General features: G+C 40.4%; 1 protein-coding gene across 7 annotated transcripts in view; it reads right to left on the bottom strand.

Annotated features, from left to right (window-relative positions):
- CTNND1 (catenin delta 1) overlaps positions 1–21,391 on the bottom strand; it is a 63,967-nt gene that overhangs the window by 31,185 nt on the left and 11,391 nt on the right. For 4 of the 7 annotated variants that reach the window (XM_075258346.1, XM_075258342.1, XM_075258340.1 and 1 more), the window contains exons 2-5: positions 10,088–10,304; positions 4,131–4,200; positions 3,902–4,039; positions 1,004–1,419 (exon numbers count right to left, since the gene is read on the bottom strand). In XM_075258346.1, the coding sequence (XP_075114447.1) occupies positions 1,004–1,419; positions 3,902–4,039; positions 4,131–4,200; positions 10,088–10,281 (818 nt within the window). In that variant the 5' untranslated portion in view covers positions 10,282–10,304. Of the gene's footprint in view, positions 1–1,003; positions 1,420–3,901; positions 4,040–4,130; positions 4,201–10,086; positions 10,305–21,391 lie in introns of all 7 variants that reach the window. The other 3 variants (XM_075258343.1, XM_075258341.1, XM_075258347.1) reach the window with 3 other exon arrangements.

Genomic DNA, 21,391 nt, shown 5'->3' with positions numbered 1-21,391 from the left:
CTAAGACTTCTGCTACAATCAGTTGTCTTAGGGATCTCTCGTACAAGCATATACATACATAATACATTGTATTATGGATATGAATTTCAGTCAAAATACAGTTCTATTCCCAGAAACTTAGAGCATCATAAGATTCATATGTTGCTTCAAGTTTTTATTAACAGACCAGCGGTTGGACTGTGAAGTCAAATATGCCAAGGCAATGTGCTCATCTGTAAAACTCCTTACTGCCAGGTGCAAAAACATTGCGAAGGGAGGCATGGCTGAACTTCTCTTCAGTTTTAAATGTAATAGACAAAAAAATCAAAAGGGGAAAGAAATCAAATGGGAAGAAAATTGAGAGGGATTACTTGGCTATACTTTTTTGTGCACGTTCAGAGTAAGTGTGTGACCAGCTGTGTTGCCCCAAAAAAATTCTTTGAACCTTCTTATACATACGCAGCTTGGATGAGCGTGTATGTGTTTTCAGTTGTGACAAGAGATTAAGTCAGTGACAGACACCTTCAAGTGTACCTCCAGTTATAAACCAATTGTCATAAATGATTATAGGTGAAAATAAGACAATATGTAATATTTCTTATTAAAGAAAGAGGTTTTCTTCACTTTTTAAGCAGTTACTTTCTCCATAATTAGTCTATGAAGAGAAGGATAGAGATGAGAAGACACTCAAATAATTGCTGCTGTTACACTCTGCTGTCCCTTGTTTTTTTAAAACCTTGTTAAAAGTAGATAAGAAGCTGATAATTGATTTATTGCCTCATTATGTGAATTAACCAGGCAGCAGCATCCTACCCTACCCATCTCATAGTGAGGCTGAAAACAGAGACTGATCTAATGTAACTGTCAAACTGAAGATAAAGAGAACAGCTTATGTGCTGAAGAAAACAGAAACCCTCAATAAGATATATTACAAAGTTTCTTATAATTAAATAAATCAATCATTTATGAAAAGTTATAATTGGGGGTATCCTTTAAAAGGAATATAACAGAGCATTTAACTCACCTTAGTCGTCTCCGTTGATCTCCACCATTGGCAGTCCTCCTACCAGTGGTAGAATAGTCTGGCCCATCAACATAACCACCAAGACTTCTACGGTCATCTTCCAGTCCATATGCATCTTCAGAGCCATACCTGGCAGCCAGCAGATCAGACTGGCTACCTCCAAATCCAGCCCCTCTGACTTGAGGCTGAGGCCCATAACCAGGACCTCTATAAGGTTCTACAGTGCGGTAGCGATTATTAGGTCGAGAGAGACTGCTGTAGCCAGGATGCTGAGGGGGTGGAATCATTTGCACTGGCTCTGTCCCCGGTCCGCGGAAATGATAATTGCGAGGCACTGTAGTGTAGGCTCCAGCACCCCCTACAACATCACGATAGGGGCGATCTAGAGTTTGTGAATATCCAACAGGGGGTTTTATCTTGAATGAAAAAATAAAAACACGTTTTAAGTACAAATGAACATTATTACTCTTAAACCCTTTCCCAACATCAGCAATAATTGTACACAGATGTTGGGTCTTTTAAGATCGTGGCTGCCACCGGATCTCCACTGAATACAGTGGAGATCCGGTGGCAGCCACGATGCCAGCACAGTGGCAGCACGATGCCAGCACGGTGGCAGCACAGCGGAGACCCAGAGCTAATGATCGCAGGCATAGCCTTCTTATATTTATATGCAGCTCTATAATAGGATATAAAAATATCAATTCCGATTGTTTTCAACCAGTGATCTCTCTGGAAACAAATTTAGATAGCACTGTAACCTTAGATATGAAAGTAGAGAATTATGTATTGTGAGCAGTTCCTGCCTCTCACTGTATTACTGTGTATGGAGTATGTGCTGTGTAACATGTAGAGAAAATGAAGGGAGGGGAGGGTCAAACAGTTATATTTCGGACATTATAAAATGTACCGACTTGCTTAATATTCTTTACTCTCATATGACACTAAGGTCGCAGAGCTATCTAAATTATTTCCAGAGATATCACTGGTTGAAGACAGTTGGGATTATGATATTTATATGCAGCTATATAATACAGTTGTGTTAAAAAGTTTACATACCCCGGCAGATTGTTTAGCTTTTTTTATTTTAAGAGCATATGAATAACACAAACTTTTTTCCACTCATGGTTAGTGGTTGGTTGAAGCCATTTATTATCAAACTTCTGTGTTTTCTCTTTTTAAATCATAATGACAACCCAAAAGACCAAAATGACCCTGTTCAACCCTGACCCTGTTGACACAGTTGTCCACGGAAAGTTAGTTGAACTGTATAAAACAGGAAAGGAACACAAAAAGATACCCAAGGAATTGATCATGCCAGTCAGCAGTGTTCAAACTGTGATTAACAAATGGAATCTCAGGGGCTCTGTAAAAACCAAACCACGGTCAGGTAGACCAACCAAAATTTCAGCCACAACTGCCCAGAAAATTATTCAGGATGCAAAGAAACACCCCTTCCCCCCACACACATCACATCAGCTGAAATACAGGACTCTCTAAACGATCGGTGTGGCAGTTTCAAGAAGCACAATAAGGAGGCACTTGAACAAAAAATGGGCGGCATAGTCAAGTTGCCATAAGAAGGCCATTACTGTGCAAACGCCACAAAGAATCTCGCCTTCATCTCGCACAGAGACAAGATTCAAACTTCTGGAACAAGATAATTTGGAGTGAGGAGTCAAAAACACAAGGTCAAATCGACCAGTCATTGGCTACAACAGAAGAAAGTGAAGGTTCTGGAATGGCCATCTCAGTCTTCTGACCTCAATATCATTGAGCTACTCAGGGGAGATCTCAAGCGCGGAGTACATACAAGACAGCCCCGGAATTTACAGGAACAAGAAGAATGGGCAGCTTTACTGTCTGAAAAAATAAAGAGCCTCATCCACAACTACTACAAAAGACTTCAAGCGGTCACTGATGTAAATATCCTAATCCTGACTGTTTTCACCCAGTAATATCTCTGGAAATAATTTAGATAGCAATGCAGCCTTGCATCATATTAAAGTAGAGAAAATTATCTTTCATTTGATACTAAAAAGGAACCTGTCAGATATAACTGACTGTTTGAAGGGACCCTCCCCTAACTTCATTTTGTCTACATTTTACACAGCCTGTACTCCATACACAATAAAATTCAGTGTGAGATGTCCTAAAGTTTAGTTAAAATACAGAAAAGGTCCAATTGAAATATAAGCACAGTTAGATAACCAGGGCTCATGTGAATACATTGTTTCTTTCTGCTTACTGATTGGAGCCTCCCTTGCTGATATTCTGGCTGTAGTCCTGATGTGCTAATGATCTGTTTTCTGTAACAAGGCATAACCAGTGCTCTCATAGCGTCAAAATACTACCTTTCTGCTATTGACAGTGCTAGGCAGCTTGCATGTTGATCACATGCAAACAGGAAGTTCTGGAAAGCACTGGTCTTTGGTGCCATGAAAGCAATGGTGATAAACCAAATACCTCATTATCATATCATTTCACCAGCAGAAGCACTGATTAGAAAGGAGGAGAAAAAAAAACATTTAATTCGTATTTATGTGAACCCCAGACGTCTGACAGATTCTCTTTGAACTTATCACCTACCAACAAAGATAATAAAGTGTCTGCTCTGTGGGGAATCAAACCAATGAAACTCCTGTGTCACCTCCGCATGAATGAGGTCAAAACATGCAACCTGGAAACTCCTTTCAACTCTACGGCACTGACGAAGACTAGACTAGTATATCACTCAGCTATCTTTAGCAGTGTCATAGATATCAATATAGCTTTCATCCAGAGGAACCAACCAGGCACTTATACAGCGAATAACTTCTACGATTGGTTGAAACCCATAAAGATTTGTTAAAAATAAATAAAACAACCTCATCTGCTATCTTCAATTGTTACACTTACTGGGATATCTGTGTGACGGGACTCTTCAGACATACTGTATGACAAGTAAGATGGTTCATCATCTAAGACATAATTTTCATCAGCAGGAAGACCATGGCCCTCCATCCTGACTGGCGAGTACACGAAAGGCGAATGATCCTACAGTGAGGGAATTTACATTAAGCAGTTTTACACAACAGTTACATAGACATAATTGTATATTCAACTTTCTACAACTAGTAAGTCTCACCTGCGTAGCGTTTATATCTGGATATTTTTTTCTTTGTCCCTCTGTGGAGTGAATGACTCGCCCGTTCTGCGGTAGAAAAATTCAAGTTATGAGAATTAGAAACTCAAATAAAAAATCTGTTAAACCACCATCATAACCAGTGAAGGTGACCACATAACCAGCAGATAATGGTTAAATTCTAAGTCCTATCACTAACATGTTCATATCCTGCATAACATCCAAGCATGCAGGATTCAAGCATACCTTCAATTACAAAACATCCTTTCAGAAATTAAAAGGTTTCCTTCATTTTTCCAAGTTACATTTTACATACTAGTCTATGGAGGATACTGGAAAAGGCATATTATAGATGCAGCCGCTACACTCTACTCCCTTGGATAAAAAGTACCCTCAAAACATGAAAAGTCTCAGAATACTTTACCGCTGGCAAGTCACAAGACCCACTCGCCTTTTCCTTTCCAATCATTCTATAAGTCACTTCTTTGCAAGACAAACTGGAAATACAGAGGCTAGGCTGCAGAGGACTATGGAAAAGTTATTTTCTCAGATGAACTCCCCTTCAGACAGTTTGGGACATCTAAAATAAGGGCACTGCACTGAACTCAACAGGCAGAAGAAATGAGAACCGATCTCCGCTGCGGCTGTCTTTGACTGTAAAGGAGACAAAAATCCGGTTTTCGGCTTTCCTCAGCCACTGCCATGAGGCTGGAGTGAGGACCTCATCCTCATGATAGGAGTATTCCACTTCCTTGCTATTGATGATATATCCTCTGTACAGGTGAACCCTGAGGATCAGCTGTTTTAAGGGACCATAGCAATTGTAAACAGTAAAGAGCGTCAACGCTTGCACATTATACACAACCTTTCATAGTGGAGGTGCAATGTTATTAGATCCTATTGATGTGAACAAGCTGTAATGACAGCTAACTGTGGCTATCATATAGAGTATGTGCAATGTAAATAGTGGAGTGATCGAGGTGCCCACACAAGTGCCATGTTAACTTCAAACAGTTTGGTAAGTAAGGTTCCTGTGTGTTGGAACACACTGATCTCTTATTGATATATTTTGAGGCCAAGTCATCAATTGCTATGAAATGGAATACCCCTTTAAAAGGGGTTATCTACATAAAAAAAACAACAACCCAAAAGCAAACACTTATCAAATGCTGATAAGTGTACTTCAGTATACCATAGAAACAGCTGAATAAAAAGTCTAAAAACACTGGAGCAGTAAACTTTGTAAACACCAAAGTTTGAGTCATTGTTCAAACTTTTGGCAAAGGCTGCATATTACTTTATGAAGAAGTCGTAATTTGTAGATTTTCAAATCTGCAAAAGAAATCTAGGCCACAATATACAGCTATTTTATAACAGATTTGTTAGATTTTTGGTGCTTGCTCTGAAAATCAGAATCTATCATATTTGAATATGACCGATGATACAGATCAGGGTCTCAAGACACAACTTTAATAAGGTACAGATACAAAATAGAGCGTTCAAGAGTTTCAATGCACACTACAATAAGGGGGAATACAGATTGTGTTAGTTGCCTTTTTTTGGCAAATTTTCACAATACGGAAAAGAAATCTGTTAGCATTCTCCCCTAGAAGCACCCTTAAAATAGCAAGTAATGGAAAGTTACAGAAATGAATTAAAAACATTTTATTTATCCTACAAATTGCTACATGAAAATTGAAAAAGGTAATTTTTACTTCCTTTAGTGAACTGCTCATATGATGAAACCGGATTTTGAAATTAACCCTATGAATAGTAGTTATACAAATTTTAAGGCACATTTAAAAAGACTGGCGTTATTAAAGGGATTGTCCAGAATAAAATCTTATTTTAAAGTTAGGTGACAGGAGGTGGGGGGACAAAAAAAAAAAAAAAAAAAAAAAAAAAAAACACAACACACACACACCTCACTTACCTGTCCTTGGGGAGCCCCCAGCACGGTCTAGCCCTGCACCAAGTTGCTTTCTTCTAATGGAAGTCCCCATTGCACGTGACCACTGAGGCCAATCAGCAGAAAGGACATGAGACATCAAGCTAGCGAGAACTTCCCCCGCAAGAAGATATTGGCGTAACAGAACAGGACTGTGCCAACAGGAATTTCTTTTTTTTTTTTTTTTTTTTTTTTTTATTTCCCCTCATTATTTTAAGAAAATAATTTAACCTGGACAAATTAACTGCCACAAGGAAGTGGCGAAGGCATGACAATTTTTTATATTTTTTTTTTAAGTCACATTTTTTGTGTAAACAAGTGTCAAAAACTGCCATCACACAGCCATTGTGAATAAGGGCATCGATGCACTTTCAAGAAAACACACAGCTGTTTTTCAACAACATTAGGTCGGTGGACAGAGGGGGGGTTGAGAAAATAACACCAATTTTGGGTAGTTTACATAAGAATACCTTGTTGAATATTCCTAACAAAGTATATTTGCTGTTTATAATCAACCTTAGAGTTAAACACTACTGTCTATTGGGGATGAACAGGAGAGCAGCTTATTGTGAATATTTACAGGAAGGAAATGTCAGTCTTTCCCCTCTAGCAATGAACAATTTCTGCAAGAGGCAAGGTTACAAATATAACCTAAAATATGCAGTTTAGTCTTCCTTAAAAGAACATGTTCTGTTTACTGAAAGACTTCCATCCTGTTGGAATGGTCATTGGCTAAACCTCTGGTAGTGTCACTGCAGCCAAAGAAAGGAAATTGTTTAGTTACTGAGGTAATTAATAAACAACTAATTTACACTAGCATTCGGTCTTCCGTCCTTCGGGTCTGCCGATTTAATACTGAAACCAGCGGAGAGAAAAATCCTCCTTGCAGGACTTTATCAGCTGAGTTAAAGTGGAATCTGGGACGGAGAAGCTTAAACGCTAGTGTGAATCTTACATTACATCTCTCAGCAAGGGTTAACTTCTATTTTTATGAGATGCACAGACTTGCCGTGTGATTAGGTTTTTGCTTTGAAAAAAAAAGGGCGAGTATTGAAGCAAGCTTTTGGATAGGGTAAGGCCCCATATGTACACAACCAATTATTACCCTAAATAAGAAGCAGTTTTTGCAGCTGTGTGTCTGGGCTTTAGTGAAGAGCTGCAAAATATGGAGCTGGCCATACACCTAGTTATATTTGCTGCAAGGCCCATTCATTTCAATGTATGGATGAGTTAAAACCACAGAAGACACACGGAAACCAATCTGTGTGTCATCTGTGTAGTCTTAACTGACCCATACACTGCAGTAGCCTAAACGTAGACCAACTATTAAGGTGCAATATTAGTATACGATTGAGTGTGGCGGATCAGTGCTTTGCATCCAATAGTCTAGCTGTTAGTTCAATATTGGTAACAGATGACCATTTATGCAAGGTAGGTGTTTTGGCATTATCGATCACTGGCTAAAATCCAACAAAAACTTGGATCTCTACACATCAGCCAAGGATTTACCTAATTTTTATGGTGAATTAATGCAAAATACTAAAGAGGTCCTCCATTAATGATGTTCTCAAATACTGAGAAGTTCTGTAAAAATGAAAAACTTAACTCCTAATGTATATAAAACAAAAACAAAAACTAAAGCACAATCTGCAAAATTATTTATTAACAACCTGATTGAAAAAGTGGCTACACAGCAGGCATCTAATAGAAGATGATTTAAGGGCTCATTCACATCTGCACAGTTCTGCAGGTTTCTGTTTCCTGCATGAAACTGGGCAGGAGACGGAAACCTGCCGGCATCTTTTTAAACCCATTCATTTGAATGGGATTGAAAAATGTCTGGCCATGAGCGTTTTATGCTCTCCGCCATGAAACCGTTTTGTTTTGTTTTTTAAACCAGATACACAGTCGGACATGCGGTACTCTGTGTCCAGTTTTAAAAAAAAAAAAAAAAAAAAAAAAAAAAAAAAAAACGGTTTAGCCGCGGAGAGCATAAAATGCTCACGGCCGGACTCGGCATGACAGGTTTCAGTCTTCGGAAAGACGGAAGACGGAAACCTGAGAACGGAGTGCCAAACGCTGGTGTGAACCCAGCATCAAGCTACTTTTGTTGCCGCTGACTAGCTAAAGTTTTGTCTAGGTAGGTTTTGTGTAGAAGGGATCCATTTTACCCCCAAATTTATTTATAGCAAAACTAATGGGGTTAAAACAAGTCCCATGCAGTTTATTTAGTAGCATGCACCATTTGTTTATAATAAGAAAAATAAATAAAAATTTACATTGGTAACACTTCAGTTCCTTTCAAAATGTGTATTAGATGACATCTGTCACATACTGAGTGCCATTCTGCAGGTAACATCTCCACAACGTCACAGCACTTCAGGGATGGAATATTGGTGAGCATTTAAGGTTTTCCCATGATGGGTACCACATATATAAGCTGATTTACTGTGAACTTCTGGATGTTTGCTTCAACAGTCAGATATCTGGAGGGTCTCAATCACAAATAGGATTTGATTTTTGCGTTACTAGATGTGTCTGATAGAGTTATTAGTGATGAGCGAGTAGTATTCTATCAAATACCTCACCGGCATAGGAATGCCTGTAATCGGCCAAACACCAAGGGGTTAAACGCATCGAATATTCAAAGCATTTAACCCCTTATTCGAAGCATTGCCAGCGAGTTATTCGACTGAATACTACTCGCTCATCACTAGTCGTTATATATACAAATGATGTAGAATATAAAGTACTTAATGTTTTTGGCGGGATATTCTGCATTGTGTCTTTATACCGTGTTTCCCTGAAAATAGGACGTACCCCGAAAGTAAGGCATGGCAGACATTTTGCTGCCTTGCCTAATATAAGGTGCTCCCCCGAAAGTAAGATGTAGTGAATAGAAATGAATGGAAGTAGCCGGCAAGCGGGGGGTTAATCGGCGTGCCGGGTGCTTCCATTCATTTCTATGGGAGCATGTGTGGGCACCGACGGGAGGCATTAGCGCTGGATGTCTGCTGACACCAGCAGACACCAGGCGGCTATGGCGGCCGGCATAGTTAAACACCCGGCACGGGTATTTAACTATGCCGGCCACCCGGGAGTCGGGCGGCTGCCATAGCCGCCTGGTGTCTGCTGGTGTCAGCAGACATCCAGCGCTAATGCCTCCGGTCGGTGCCCACATTGACCGTGGGCATTAACCTTTCTGGCGCCGGTGATCGACGGCACCTGGAGCATGCTCCAGGGCCGACGTCACGTTGGCATGAGAGCCGGGAGCCTTGTAAAGGCTCCCCGGCCTGTCTGCAGACGATTTTTTTGCAATGCAATGCAGTTGCAAAGGTCTGATCACTAATGCAATGTCCAACGTGTGATACACGTGTATCTCATTAAAAGCAATAGGTAAAAAAGCCTCCCATTGAGTTCAATGGGTAGCGTGCGTAAGACCAAACCCATTGAACTCAATGGGATTCTGTTTTACATTGCGCACTCTGATAAGTCTTTACGTGTCAGAATGAGCGGAGTGTTTACTCCGTGTGAAAGCAGCCTAACACACGGACCGAATTTCACAGGTGAAACTCTGTAGTGTGCAGCTAACCTTAAGCGGTCCATACACAAAATCCCTGTCAGATGAAAACTTGGTTCAGTTCAGCATGCTTGTGTTATCAATAGGAAGAGGGGAGTAAGAAGTTAATAGAGTAAGAAGTAGCACTCTGGTGTTAAGAAAATCCGAAGAAAAAGACAGACGTCAGGGGAGAGTAAGGAAGTCTCCATACATGTTGGATATTTAGCCAGTAGTGCTCTAATTTTTGCGGGTATACACCCACATTTAATACGTATGGCCAGCTTTTGTCAATCTATATTATGTTTATATATATATATATATATATATATATATATATATATATATATATATATATATATATATTTTACTGAACACAGTGTTATGTAGTGAAACATGCAGAATTTAAAAAAAATAAATAAATCACCCCAGACATGCTGAAATCAAAACATTACCTGCTGGCGACGGGTGAGGGTGCCATTGGAAAGCGGGGTTGTAGCCTCCTGAGGGGTCACCCACACCCGATCCAGCTGTGCAGTGACGTGTCTCCTTTCTTCTTCCAGAGCACGAGACAAGAGCTCAAATTGTGCCTCCTGCGCTCTCACTGAGGCCAAGATACTGGCCGGGCTCTCGGACTCAGGCTCATCCATAAAGATTACAATGAGACCCTAAACTAAAGAGAACAGGTAGAAATAAAAAGAGGGGTGAAAGCAGAGAGAAGAAAATGGGAAGGAGAGAGAAAGACACCAAATTAAAACCAGTAAGAGACAGTCCCACAAACCCAAGAAAAATCCACTCCTGGCAAATACTTTGATTTACTTGTTTTGTACAGATTGAGTTACATGATGCTTTTATTCTCTGTTCAATGGCAAATTCTACTGGTTTCCTGAAAGCAGATGAGTTAGGCAGTGTTCACATGAAGGAACTTGCTGCGAATTTTGTTCCCAGAATCTGCTTCCCATTCTTCTCAAAGGGAGGCAGAGATCACAGCAGGATGCGGAAAAAAACAAGCATCCTGCTCGATCTTGCCGAGACTCCCTGCAGATTAGGCCCATTCACCGCATCAGCATCCGGTTGCAGCTAGACCAGGGTGAAAATACCGATGGCAAAAAATGAAAAGGAATTCCTCTTCATTTTCTGCCATGTGAACGTACCCTTACATTTATAACTAGGCCTTTAAGCTACGCGAGAGTCTGATTCCAAGAGAGATCAGCAGAATTTTTATTAACAAAATGAAGTGAGAAGAGCCACAAGCAGTAACTCAAAACTGGTCCCAAAACAATGAAGTAAACATATTTGCGTACAAGTATGCAATTCAGTAAAAAAAAATTAAATTATGCACTAAAAGGAGTTGTCTGGAAGGGGGGGGGGGGGGGTAAAGACATTCAAAAACAGGCAAAGAATGGGTTGAAGAGGAAAAAAACCAAAAAAAAACAAAAAAAAAAAAACAGTACTTGGCTCACATATCCATAGTCATTCACTACGACACTCACCATGTCTCCACTACTCTCTGGCCCTTACCTGACACACACGAAATGCCCATTCAGCCAATCACTGTCTGCAAAGGCCTGCAGACAGTGACTTATACCATGAGAATTTCCAGTGTGTCAAGGAGAGACCAGGAAGAAGAGATTAGCAAGAACCTGATTAGCATTTGAATGAAAATGTCAGCGAGGAGAGTACTGCTTTTTTTGTTTTTATATTTAGACCATTCTGAGCCTATGTTTTTTTTCCTTCTAAACAACTCCTTTAAAGACCTGTCACCTTTCCTGACATGTCCATTTTTAGAAAATAATCATGTCCTGTAAAACAACAATTCCAAATCTTTTTATAAGGCCTTTTTCACACTCCAATTTAACGGCCATGTGAAAGCCTATTATTTTAACAGCCTGTTACAAATTTATAGGTTTAAAGGGTTGTTTCCCCCAAAAAAATTTGTATTTATTTTTGGCCAGATAAGCCACAAACATTTAAAATCAATGAGGGGTCGACAGCCAGCCCCTGTGCTGATTAGCTGTCCATAAGTGTGTGCAGTCCTTGTACTATATATGCTTGGAGTCAGAAGCAGATGGGTCTGTATAGGGGCCAGGTGCAGCACTGCTCCCACTGGACCACACCAACAATTGAGTGGGACCAATTAGTATAAGGAAGCATCCCTTTGACAAAGGGAATGTAAAGAACATTCTTAAATTTGTAGGAATAACAGAGGAACAGCACACCACAGAACTTCTAGGAAAGATTTTCTAGATTTAATTTTTTCATAAGGAATACAAGTATTTACTAAAACAGACATGTCAGGCCAGTAGATAAGTAGACGACATTCTGCCCTATGCACATGGTATAACCTGAGTTGGAAAATCTGGTCACTACATCAACCAGATTTCCCCATGTGAAAGGGCCTAAGATTTTTAAGTTAGTGCCAACTATAGACCAGGAGTGAAAGTCAAGAAGTCCACATTAGAAAGGGCAGATGTCTACATTGGTCATCAACAATTACATTTGATAACAGGACAGAGAAACTGGATAATAAGTAGAGACTAGTGAAATCAAGCAATTTTGTAGATCATGCATAGTTTTTTTTTTCCCTTTTCCTTTTTAAATGACCACTAAACCAAAAATAAAACTTGGCTTTTAAAATGAGGGAGGAAAAAAATATAAATAAAAAAACACAGATCAGCAACAATTAGCACTTGCAAAAACAAACTTAAGCAAAGAAATATCACAAATTATATATACTTTAAAAAGGTCCATGTAGCTTAAGAGGCAGATTGGAATTTAACAGGAGTCTAAGCCACAAACTAAATATTACAGCAGCAACAGGGAATTGCGCTGAATACCATCATACTTCTAGAAAGCCCAATAGATGCACCATTTCCTAGAAAAAGCATGCCACGGAAGTGTCAGAGCTCCACCCAGAATACAACTGAGCCTCACAACATTTATTAAAAATGGATTTTAAGGAAATGGTGCCATCTAAAACGTATGATTGTGTCCTCACAACAAGCTGTGGCTTGAGATAAAAAGGAACCCGTCACCAAGAAACTCTAAGGGCTAGTTTACACGGGGATTCCACGTATGCACATCCCGTCCCGGCTTTCGGCTCCGGATTAGGCCCAAATGAATGGGCCTAGTCCGGAGGGTGCTGTCGCAAGGCAGACACTGCGGTTGAATCTGCCGCGGAATTCGCCTGAAGAAAGGGCAGCTCGCTTCTTTTTCCCGCTAGCGGGAACAAACTGCTAGTGGAAAAAAAGAACACTAGCGGTCTTCATAGACCTCTATTGTGAGGGGGCGGATTTTGAGGTGGATTCCACGCCAAAATCCGCTTCCTCTTGCCCCGTGAGAACTAGCCCTAAGAAAGCTGCCCCAGGGAAGGAAACGGTAGAAAATTTAAAGGATAGCCACTAAACCTCCGACAATTTGGTTGATCCCAATGGCCCTACTGTAATGATATTATTCATGAGAATGCTTCTGCCAATCACTGGTCTCATGTCACTGCTTAGTCCAGTGCAGCAGCTATGTGAAAGATGTATGTGACTGCTACACTTACTAGAGCTAAGGCAGTAGGACATTAAAAGGGTACTGGTTGTTTCTCTACTTTAGCGCATGCTCTTAGACAACTTTCTTAAAATTCTAGCCAACCATTTCACACCAGAGCTTCAGGAAATTTCAGACATTTCACAAAAGGCCTTCTGTACTTGGGTGACTACAGTTTAAAGATCCCAGTTCATACATTGGCAGGATTTCTTGCTGAACCAAGCGTGGCGACCCAGCCTCCTTTCATCATAATGATCTATGATGCTAGGAGTTCTATATACAGTACAGACCAGTGGATTTCTGGAGGGGTAGGGACTCCTTGGGTCAAATGATGCAATGAGTCCTGATCTCATGATCAGATTCAGTCTAGATTATAATATCTTCCCATGTACATGGGACCTAAAGATTCTGCATGCTATGTAAGGGTGTGGCTGTACAGAGCGGTGGGCTGCTGCAATAATTAAATGCACACATATAGCAAGAACAAAGCTATATGGAATAAACTATAGAACTAATACATACATTAGGAGTATTGACAATTCAAATTTGTCATTCTCAAGTTCAGCCCTATAATATGGTTAATTCATTATTTCAACACAATCCTCCCAGCCTATTACAGGTATATTAAAGGGGTATTCCCAACTCGCCTGTTCACCATCTTGCAGGCTGTATGCTCTGTTCACTTCTTGGTTTTCTCTGTAAATTGGTGGGCAGGGTTTCACTTTCTGTCTCCCAGACAAAACCAGCTCTGCTAGCTCTCTACATAGCAGTACATGTTCGCAGTCAGTAATGAGGGATGGTTGTAAATAGATTAGAACAATATCACTGGAAGATGCACAATATGAGGCTGATGTAGCAGAGCTGTATTTGATAGGGGATGAGAATCCCAAAATTACATGCCAAGAGTCAGCTTGCAATAAACTCAGTTTTAGGTCTGTTACATACAGAGGTAACAGACGCTCCCTGTCTCAGCCCTTATCAGCAAAATTCAATTAGCTGACCTGATAACTGGAAGAGGGAGATAAACAGCTCAGAAATACAAGCTTGCTCCCCAGTCCCAAGCATTCAGCTCCCCCTCCCTTCCAGAGAGCAGTGAGCTACTGTCACTTGTCCTGGGCGGAGAGATAAGATCATCCCCAGGTGGAAACGCAGCGTAAACAATGAAGTGAATAATCTCAGATAATAGCCAAACACAGCAGTTTTGCTGAAGCAATGTACTTAGGAAAAGTCTTAAATCCACATAAGCTAGCAGTATAGATAGGATCCTTGAGATGGGACATCCCATTTAAAGAGGACCTTTCACCACTTTTGGGCACAGGCAGTGTTATATACTGCCAGAAAGCCGACAGTGCGCTGATTTCAGCGCACTGTCGGCTTTCCCGATCTGTGCCCGGTGTAAAGAGCTTATGGTGCCGGTACCGTAGTGCTCTATGGTCAGAAGGGCGTTTCTGACCATTAGCCAGAGACGTCCTTCTGCCTCGCGGCGCCAATCGCGCTGTGCTGTGGAGCGGGGAGGAACGCCCCCTCCCTCTCCTGATAATGCTCGTCTATTGACGAGCTGTGTGAGCAGAGGGAGGGGGCGTTCCTCCCCGCTCCACAGCACAGCGCGATTGGCGCCGCGAGGCAGAAGGACGTCTCTGGCTAATGGTCAGAAACGCCCTTCTGACCATAGAGCACTACGGTACCGGCACCGTAAGCTCTTTACACCGGGCACAGATCGGGAAAGCCGACAGTGCGCTGAAATCAGCGCACTGTCGGCTTTCTGGCAGTATATAACACTGCATGTGCCCAAAAGTGGTGAAAGGTCCTCTTTAAGTGATTGGCTTCAAAGGAAGCTAAACTATACTACTGGTGCTGAGCCACTATACCTGGAGCTATCCCATATTTTTAACTCATCTTAAGAATTGGCCATAAACACCCAGACAACTTATATAATACCCCCAAGTCAGACTCGACTGCATCAATTTACCTCCTGCCTAAGAATCAATGACCAGTATTCAAACATATCTTATGCATTTGATTAAAAAAGGAAGAACCTCTGACAACACCTTTCCCCACTGAGCAGGAGGAATGCGGTCAAAAAAAAAAAAAAAAAAAAAAAAAAAAAAAAACACGTCATGAGTGACTCCACATTCAAACAAAACTACTGAGACATGTCCAGTGCTGCTCAACTCCACTAGAATTTTGATCGAAAGAGAGAACTGATATAGGAACGATGAGCAACAAATTCTTTATTTCTCGCTAAACTGGTCTGACTTCCTGAAAACAGCATAAGAGGGCTGCACATGTGTGCACAAGTATCCCAGCATATATAATTTCAAGACAAAATCATCAAATACAGTTGGAGAACAAAATCTAACTTGTATTTAACCTTTCATGAGTCATAGGTTTTCGACGACCAGAGAAAAAAATAAATCCGTATATACGCAAGTATAAGGGGGTGTTCACACTACCGTCGGTGTCCGACAGGTAGTGTCCGCTCCTAGTGTACACTCGAAATCTGTCACGGACATTAGGAGCGGACACTAGCTGTGGCCATGACACCTGTTATTTATTTCAATGGGCATCGGGTGCGTTCTTTTGCACTCCGTGCCCGTCCTTCCCTGTCCGCAAGTGAAGATGTCCGACTTCTCAAGCGAACAGAAAAACCCTGCATGCTCCCTATGCCAACTTTTTCCGCATAGTTTTTATGCTGAAAAAGCCCTCCTCGGCTTATACTCGAGTCAGGATCCATGGAGCACAGAAACTTGAAGAACCTGCATAAATTAAACGAAGGGGGAGGTCCTTCAGTGCTAATGCTCTGGCTTGGCTTGTCATGTAAGGTCACGTGACTGTGATGTCATCAAAGGTCCTGTAGAAACTAGAATGTAACATCTGTATTTAAGTCAGTGGTCAGGATTCATTGTGTTTCATAGAATATGTCTGTCGTATGGAGAAGGGGAAGCTACAGTAAAGTGAATGCAAAACATACAGGTATCTTCCTTTAGTTACTATTCCTTGTAATGTCAGGCATTTGGGGGTTATTAATTTAGTTGTAGTAACTCCAATTCCTCACATTAATAGCAGTTAACCCCATCATGTCTGTCATATTAACCCCTGCGTACCCCATATAAGGGTTACTAATATGTGAGACACATGGGAGTACCAATAAAGGACCTTAATTATGAAGATGCCTAATTATTGCCTCCATATGTACCACATATCAGTAACTCTTATGTGAGACACACAGAGGGATAATGTGAGGAACAGTTGTAATATTATTATTATTATTAAGCTGTAATACACATGACCAGACTTTACCTGCAATGGTAATTTTACCACAAAAAAATGGGCAAAACTTATTGACTTGAGTGTAAGCCTAGGGGGGGAAATGCAGTAGCTACTGGAACATTTCAAAAATTAAAATGGTCGGAGTTTTTGGGTGCAGTAGTTGCTAGAAAAGTAGAGGTTGTGTTTTGGTTGTCTGTCTGCCCGCCCCTTCCCTGAGCTTGAGGACTGGGTTCCCTCCCCCACTTGGAATTCAGTCTGGTTGAATATAGGGTATCTGCAGTGCTCCTATTTACCCCTTCCCAATGGAACAGGAGCACTGCAGATACCCTATATTCAGTAGACCAAGCACTTTCAGACACAGGGATATCTAATGTGTATGTGTTTCCAGTAATTTTCTACTTTTATATGTGTTCTAGGGAAATGAGTGATTTAGAATTTATTTTTTTTATTATAATTTTTTAAAAGCTTTTTTTTTTTTCACTATATTATAGGAGATTCTATACATTATTATTGCAGCTGGTCATGTGACCACCCCAGAGACACTTTCTGATAACCCGGTGCCGTTCTGTTTCACTGCTACTGAAACGCCACGATTAGAGAGGAGCAAGTAGTATTCGATCGAATACCATTATTCTATGGGGAAAAACATGAATGTTGTTCCGGTTTCCATGGAAACCAAAGTTCAACACATTGGATATTCCAAGTTCAGAAAGTAGCAGGACGAGGAGCACGAAGAGCTTTTTGAATTGAATTCAGTGGAATTTTCCTGCATGGTATTCGACCAATACGAATATTCGATTGAATACTATTTGCTCATCTCTAGTCATGATAACCCTTCCCCCTCCCCAATCCTCATAAATACTTACCAATCCTTCCTGTGTCAGCGGACGGCTCCTCCATGTCTTCCAGCATTGAGCGGAATAGGTTAGCCAAGGAGATGGGGGAGGGGCTAGGCAGCGAGAGTGGGAGGGGCTAGACTTAGTAAGAAGAAGGGTTTTGTAACGGAGTGAGAAAGGAGGGGGGCTGAGTGAGAGGAAGTAAACACAGAGGATGCAGCAGCAACCAGAGACACTCAGATATCACTCCAAACACTGCTAAAGGTATATGGCTGCACTTATTAACCCATCACTAGCACTAACAGACCTTTAAAAAAAAAAAAAAAAAACTAATCCTGTCCGCAAAATCCCTTTAAGACACATACAACCTTAAAAAAAAAAAACACGGACAGACAGAACTCATCCCTATCTAGATGCCAGTAAAGCATCAGAGTACTATATTATATGTAAAACTACTAATCTTCTAAGGGTGAAACTTTACAGGGAGGCAGTGATATGACCACAAAAGTGGCTTTTCAATTGTTAGGGTATAGGGTCAGGAAGGTTACAGCCAACTAGTGCAGATTTTCACACGTGCATTTCAGCACAGATGTTGAAACAGTTTTTGCTTTAAGTATCTCTACATGTGACAAAGAGATACACTCCTATTACGTCATTTCCTATGAAGTAATGCTGTCCCACCCTACTTTTTTTTTTTACAACACACTTGTCTCTGGTAATGTGGCATTTCCATTTTTCAAGAAACTGTGATGAGAGGTGCAAAAATGCAGTTAGGACGCATGGAAAATATAGCACAATACAGAGTAATAGACAAAGTTAATATGGTGGCATTTCCTGTTCCTGAAATTACAGAATTTCCTCTTCCTATTATCATAGATGCAAATCTGCACATAAATCACCATGTGCATATATCATGCAGATTTTGCCAATTTTTAGAAGTCTATGGTGAAAACCTGAATGAGATCCATACCAGGAAAAATACTTTAATATCTGCACCAAAGGTCAACTTCTATGCATGTGTATGAGAAATAGTTATGCCAATTCACACTATCCTATTTGTTTCCACATGCTCTTAAATGATATTTCCACTAAACATCCACCTGACCCACAAAACATTTTCATCTGCTGTGTGGTCTCCTAAAAATCGGAGGCTGTAACGTGGGAGAGATGACACTAACGAGGTATGAGAAGCCATGGTCTTGCACAAAGTACAGGAGGCTTCCTTAGGGTGAAACTCTAGAGTGGTTTATACGTCTATAAAAGACGTGGTTACTGGAGGGAGGCTATTGCTGATGCCCTCTTTATACTCCCAATACTGCTGGACCCCTTTACCCATCCACGGAGACAGATGGGAAAGAAATCAGCAACACTCTTTCTATATCTCTGAACAGCAAATTATAGAACATGTCCATAATGGTCGTAATTCACGTTATGCCTTTCAGCGACGCAAAAATAATAGATTTTTTCCCCCAAATTGAATTTTATTCTGCACAAATAGCAACGCATTAAAAAAATATAAATGAGGTACCGCCATAATCGTACCGACCCGCAGAATAAAGTTAACATGTTACCTATGCTGTACTCTGCACGGGAAAAAAAATAAAAAAAATGCTAAAAAGCAATGCCAGAATTGATGTTTCCTTTTACATCCCACCCAGAAAGAGTTAATAAAATGTAGTCAATAAGTTACAAGCACCCCAAAATGGTAGCATTGAAAAGTACATCTAATACCGCAAACACCAAGCCCTCATTTGGCCACATTGCCAGAAGATAAAAATCTAGCTTGTACAATGTGAAGACAAAAACCACAAAGGTCACCAAATCATTAGGACATAAGTGGCTGCGACTAGAAGGAAATGTATAATCTATGCGAGCGGTTTCAGGGGACACCCCATATTTAGAGCTTATGAGAGAGAATACACCAGCGCTGGTCCCCAGAATGCTCCTCTTCCCCGTCTGTTTCATAGTAGCTAGTGGGAAAATAGAATGGGATTTGGTGTACCCAATTTACTCTGCACAGCTTACATATTCACTTCTGGGTTACTAATGCTCACTACATCACTTGATAAATTCTTTGAGGGGTACGGTTTTCAAAACGGGGTCACTTTCTAGAGGTTTCCACAGTTTTGACAACTCAAGGGCTTTGTAAGTGTAACATGGTTCCTGAAACTGATCACAGCCAGATCTGCCCTCTAAAAGCTCCTTGGCACGCCCTCCCTTCTGCGTCTCGCTGTGCTTCCATATATTAGTTTACACCCACAAGTGGGGTACTATGGTAGTGTGGAGAACTTGCATAAATTGTGGGATGCGTTTTCTCCTTTATCCCCTTGTGAATGTGCAAATTCTAGGGCTAAACAAAAATAGTAAAATAAAATGTGCAAATTTCACCTCCATTTTGTCTTAATTCCTGTTAAGCACTTATAGGGTTGAAATACTTGGTATATGTTGTTTTGGCTTATTTAAGGGGAATAGTTTTGAAAATGGGGTGATTTTATTGGGGGGTTTAATACAAGGGTCTTTCAAAATCCCTTCATAACTATTAGTCCCTTTAAAAAAAATGGGTTTTGGAAATTTCTTGAAAATTTTGAATATTGTTGTTTCACTTGTAAATCTTATAATGTCCGTAAAAAATAAAAGGCCGACTAAAGTTTGATGCCGATATAAAGCAGAGATCTGGGACATGAGATTCATGATATAATTTTGGCGGTCTGACTATCTGTATGCAATGCACATCATTTCAAACTTTATAAAATGCATATTTTCAAAATTTGCTTTTTTTCCATAATTAAACACAAAACATAACCAAAATTTACCACTAACATGAAGTACATTGTGTTACAAAAAAACAATCTCAAAATGACTTTGGTAAGTTAAAGCATTCCAAAGTTATTGCCACCTAAAGTGACACATGTCAGTTTTGAACAATCGAGCTTGGTCAGGAAGTCAAAAAGTGCCATCGGCAGGAAAGGATTAAAGAGGTTTCCAGGCAAAAAACAAAACCTCAGTATCCTCCTAGAGCAGTCTGGTGCTGCTGCTCAGTTGTCTGAGGCCCTATTTACATCTGTTTTCAGGATTCCCCAATGGAAACGCATGAAAAATCGGTTACCTAAAGGAAGCCTGCGGACCCTTAGACTATAGTCCTGTTTGCATGACTTTTCTCTCTGCATGTTTTGAGCAGAAACCGATGGACCCCATTATATTATATAGGCTAAAGGATATGTCCACGAGTTTCCTTTAGGTAACCCCAATTGCACTCCCCAAACGGAAACGCAAATGTAAACTGGGCCTCAATGAAGTAAAATTCCTTGCTGGCTGTGACATCCCAGATCCCTTTCGCTAAAGCAACTTATGTGACCCATGAGGCCAATCAGCGATTTCCGGAAGAGACCCAGGACGTCACGTGTGGTGGGGAATTCTGCAAGACGACAACAGACCGGCAAGACTGGACCTCACTAAGAAAAAAAAAACAAAAAAAAAAAAACACCACACTATAGCAATGATATAATTCTTCCAGTTAACCAACAGAGGAATCAATCACTGGAATACTGTTGGTACCACACAATACAATTTTTCATATACGCCTTGCCTTTAGTATACTGAGATATAAACCCGTGTCCAAGCTTGCTGGAAGAATGTTAAGAATGTAGGACATGTTTAGATGGTCTCTTTGTTCTTTACTAAACCTCAGAAAAGTATTGTGATAAGGCATTCTTTTGGAAACATGCCAAATACTGCCATCTGATGAAGGAAAAAATAAAAAATTATATATTCCCATATACACTATAAAATATGTATATATCTACTTAGAAATTCCCTCCATGAGCACGAGATATTTGTTACTACCATAACTGTCTGGCTTATTAGGGAACATCTGATGGAAGAGTCACTGCTAAAAGTACTATGTAGTAAAACTTGGCGATTAGTACCCAAATCAATATAGAGATTAATTGGGCATTTTACCTTGATTACCATTAAGGGAGCTTATTTAAGTTATGCCCCTTTTACAGTACAAAAACAGTAAGGTTTCATTTTCATACTGGGAGACATTTTGGACCCAACAAACTCAAATTAAGGCTAAAGACCTATGCAGTGGGCCACAGTGAAGAAGTGCTGCAGGAAA

Source organism: Leptodactylus fuscus, chromosome 10, assembly GCF_031893055.1.
Source record: "Leptodactylus fuscus isolate aLepFus1 chromosome 10, aLepFus1.hap2, whole genome shotgun sequence".
NCBI classification, from domain to species: Eukaryota; Metazoa; Chordata; class Amphibia; order Anura; family Leptodactylidae; genus Leptodactylus; species Leptodactylus fuscus.
Note: the sequence above shows the minus strand (reverse complement) of the source record. Positions and strands in the feature narration are given on the sequence as shown.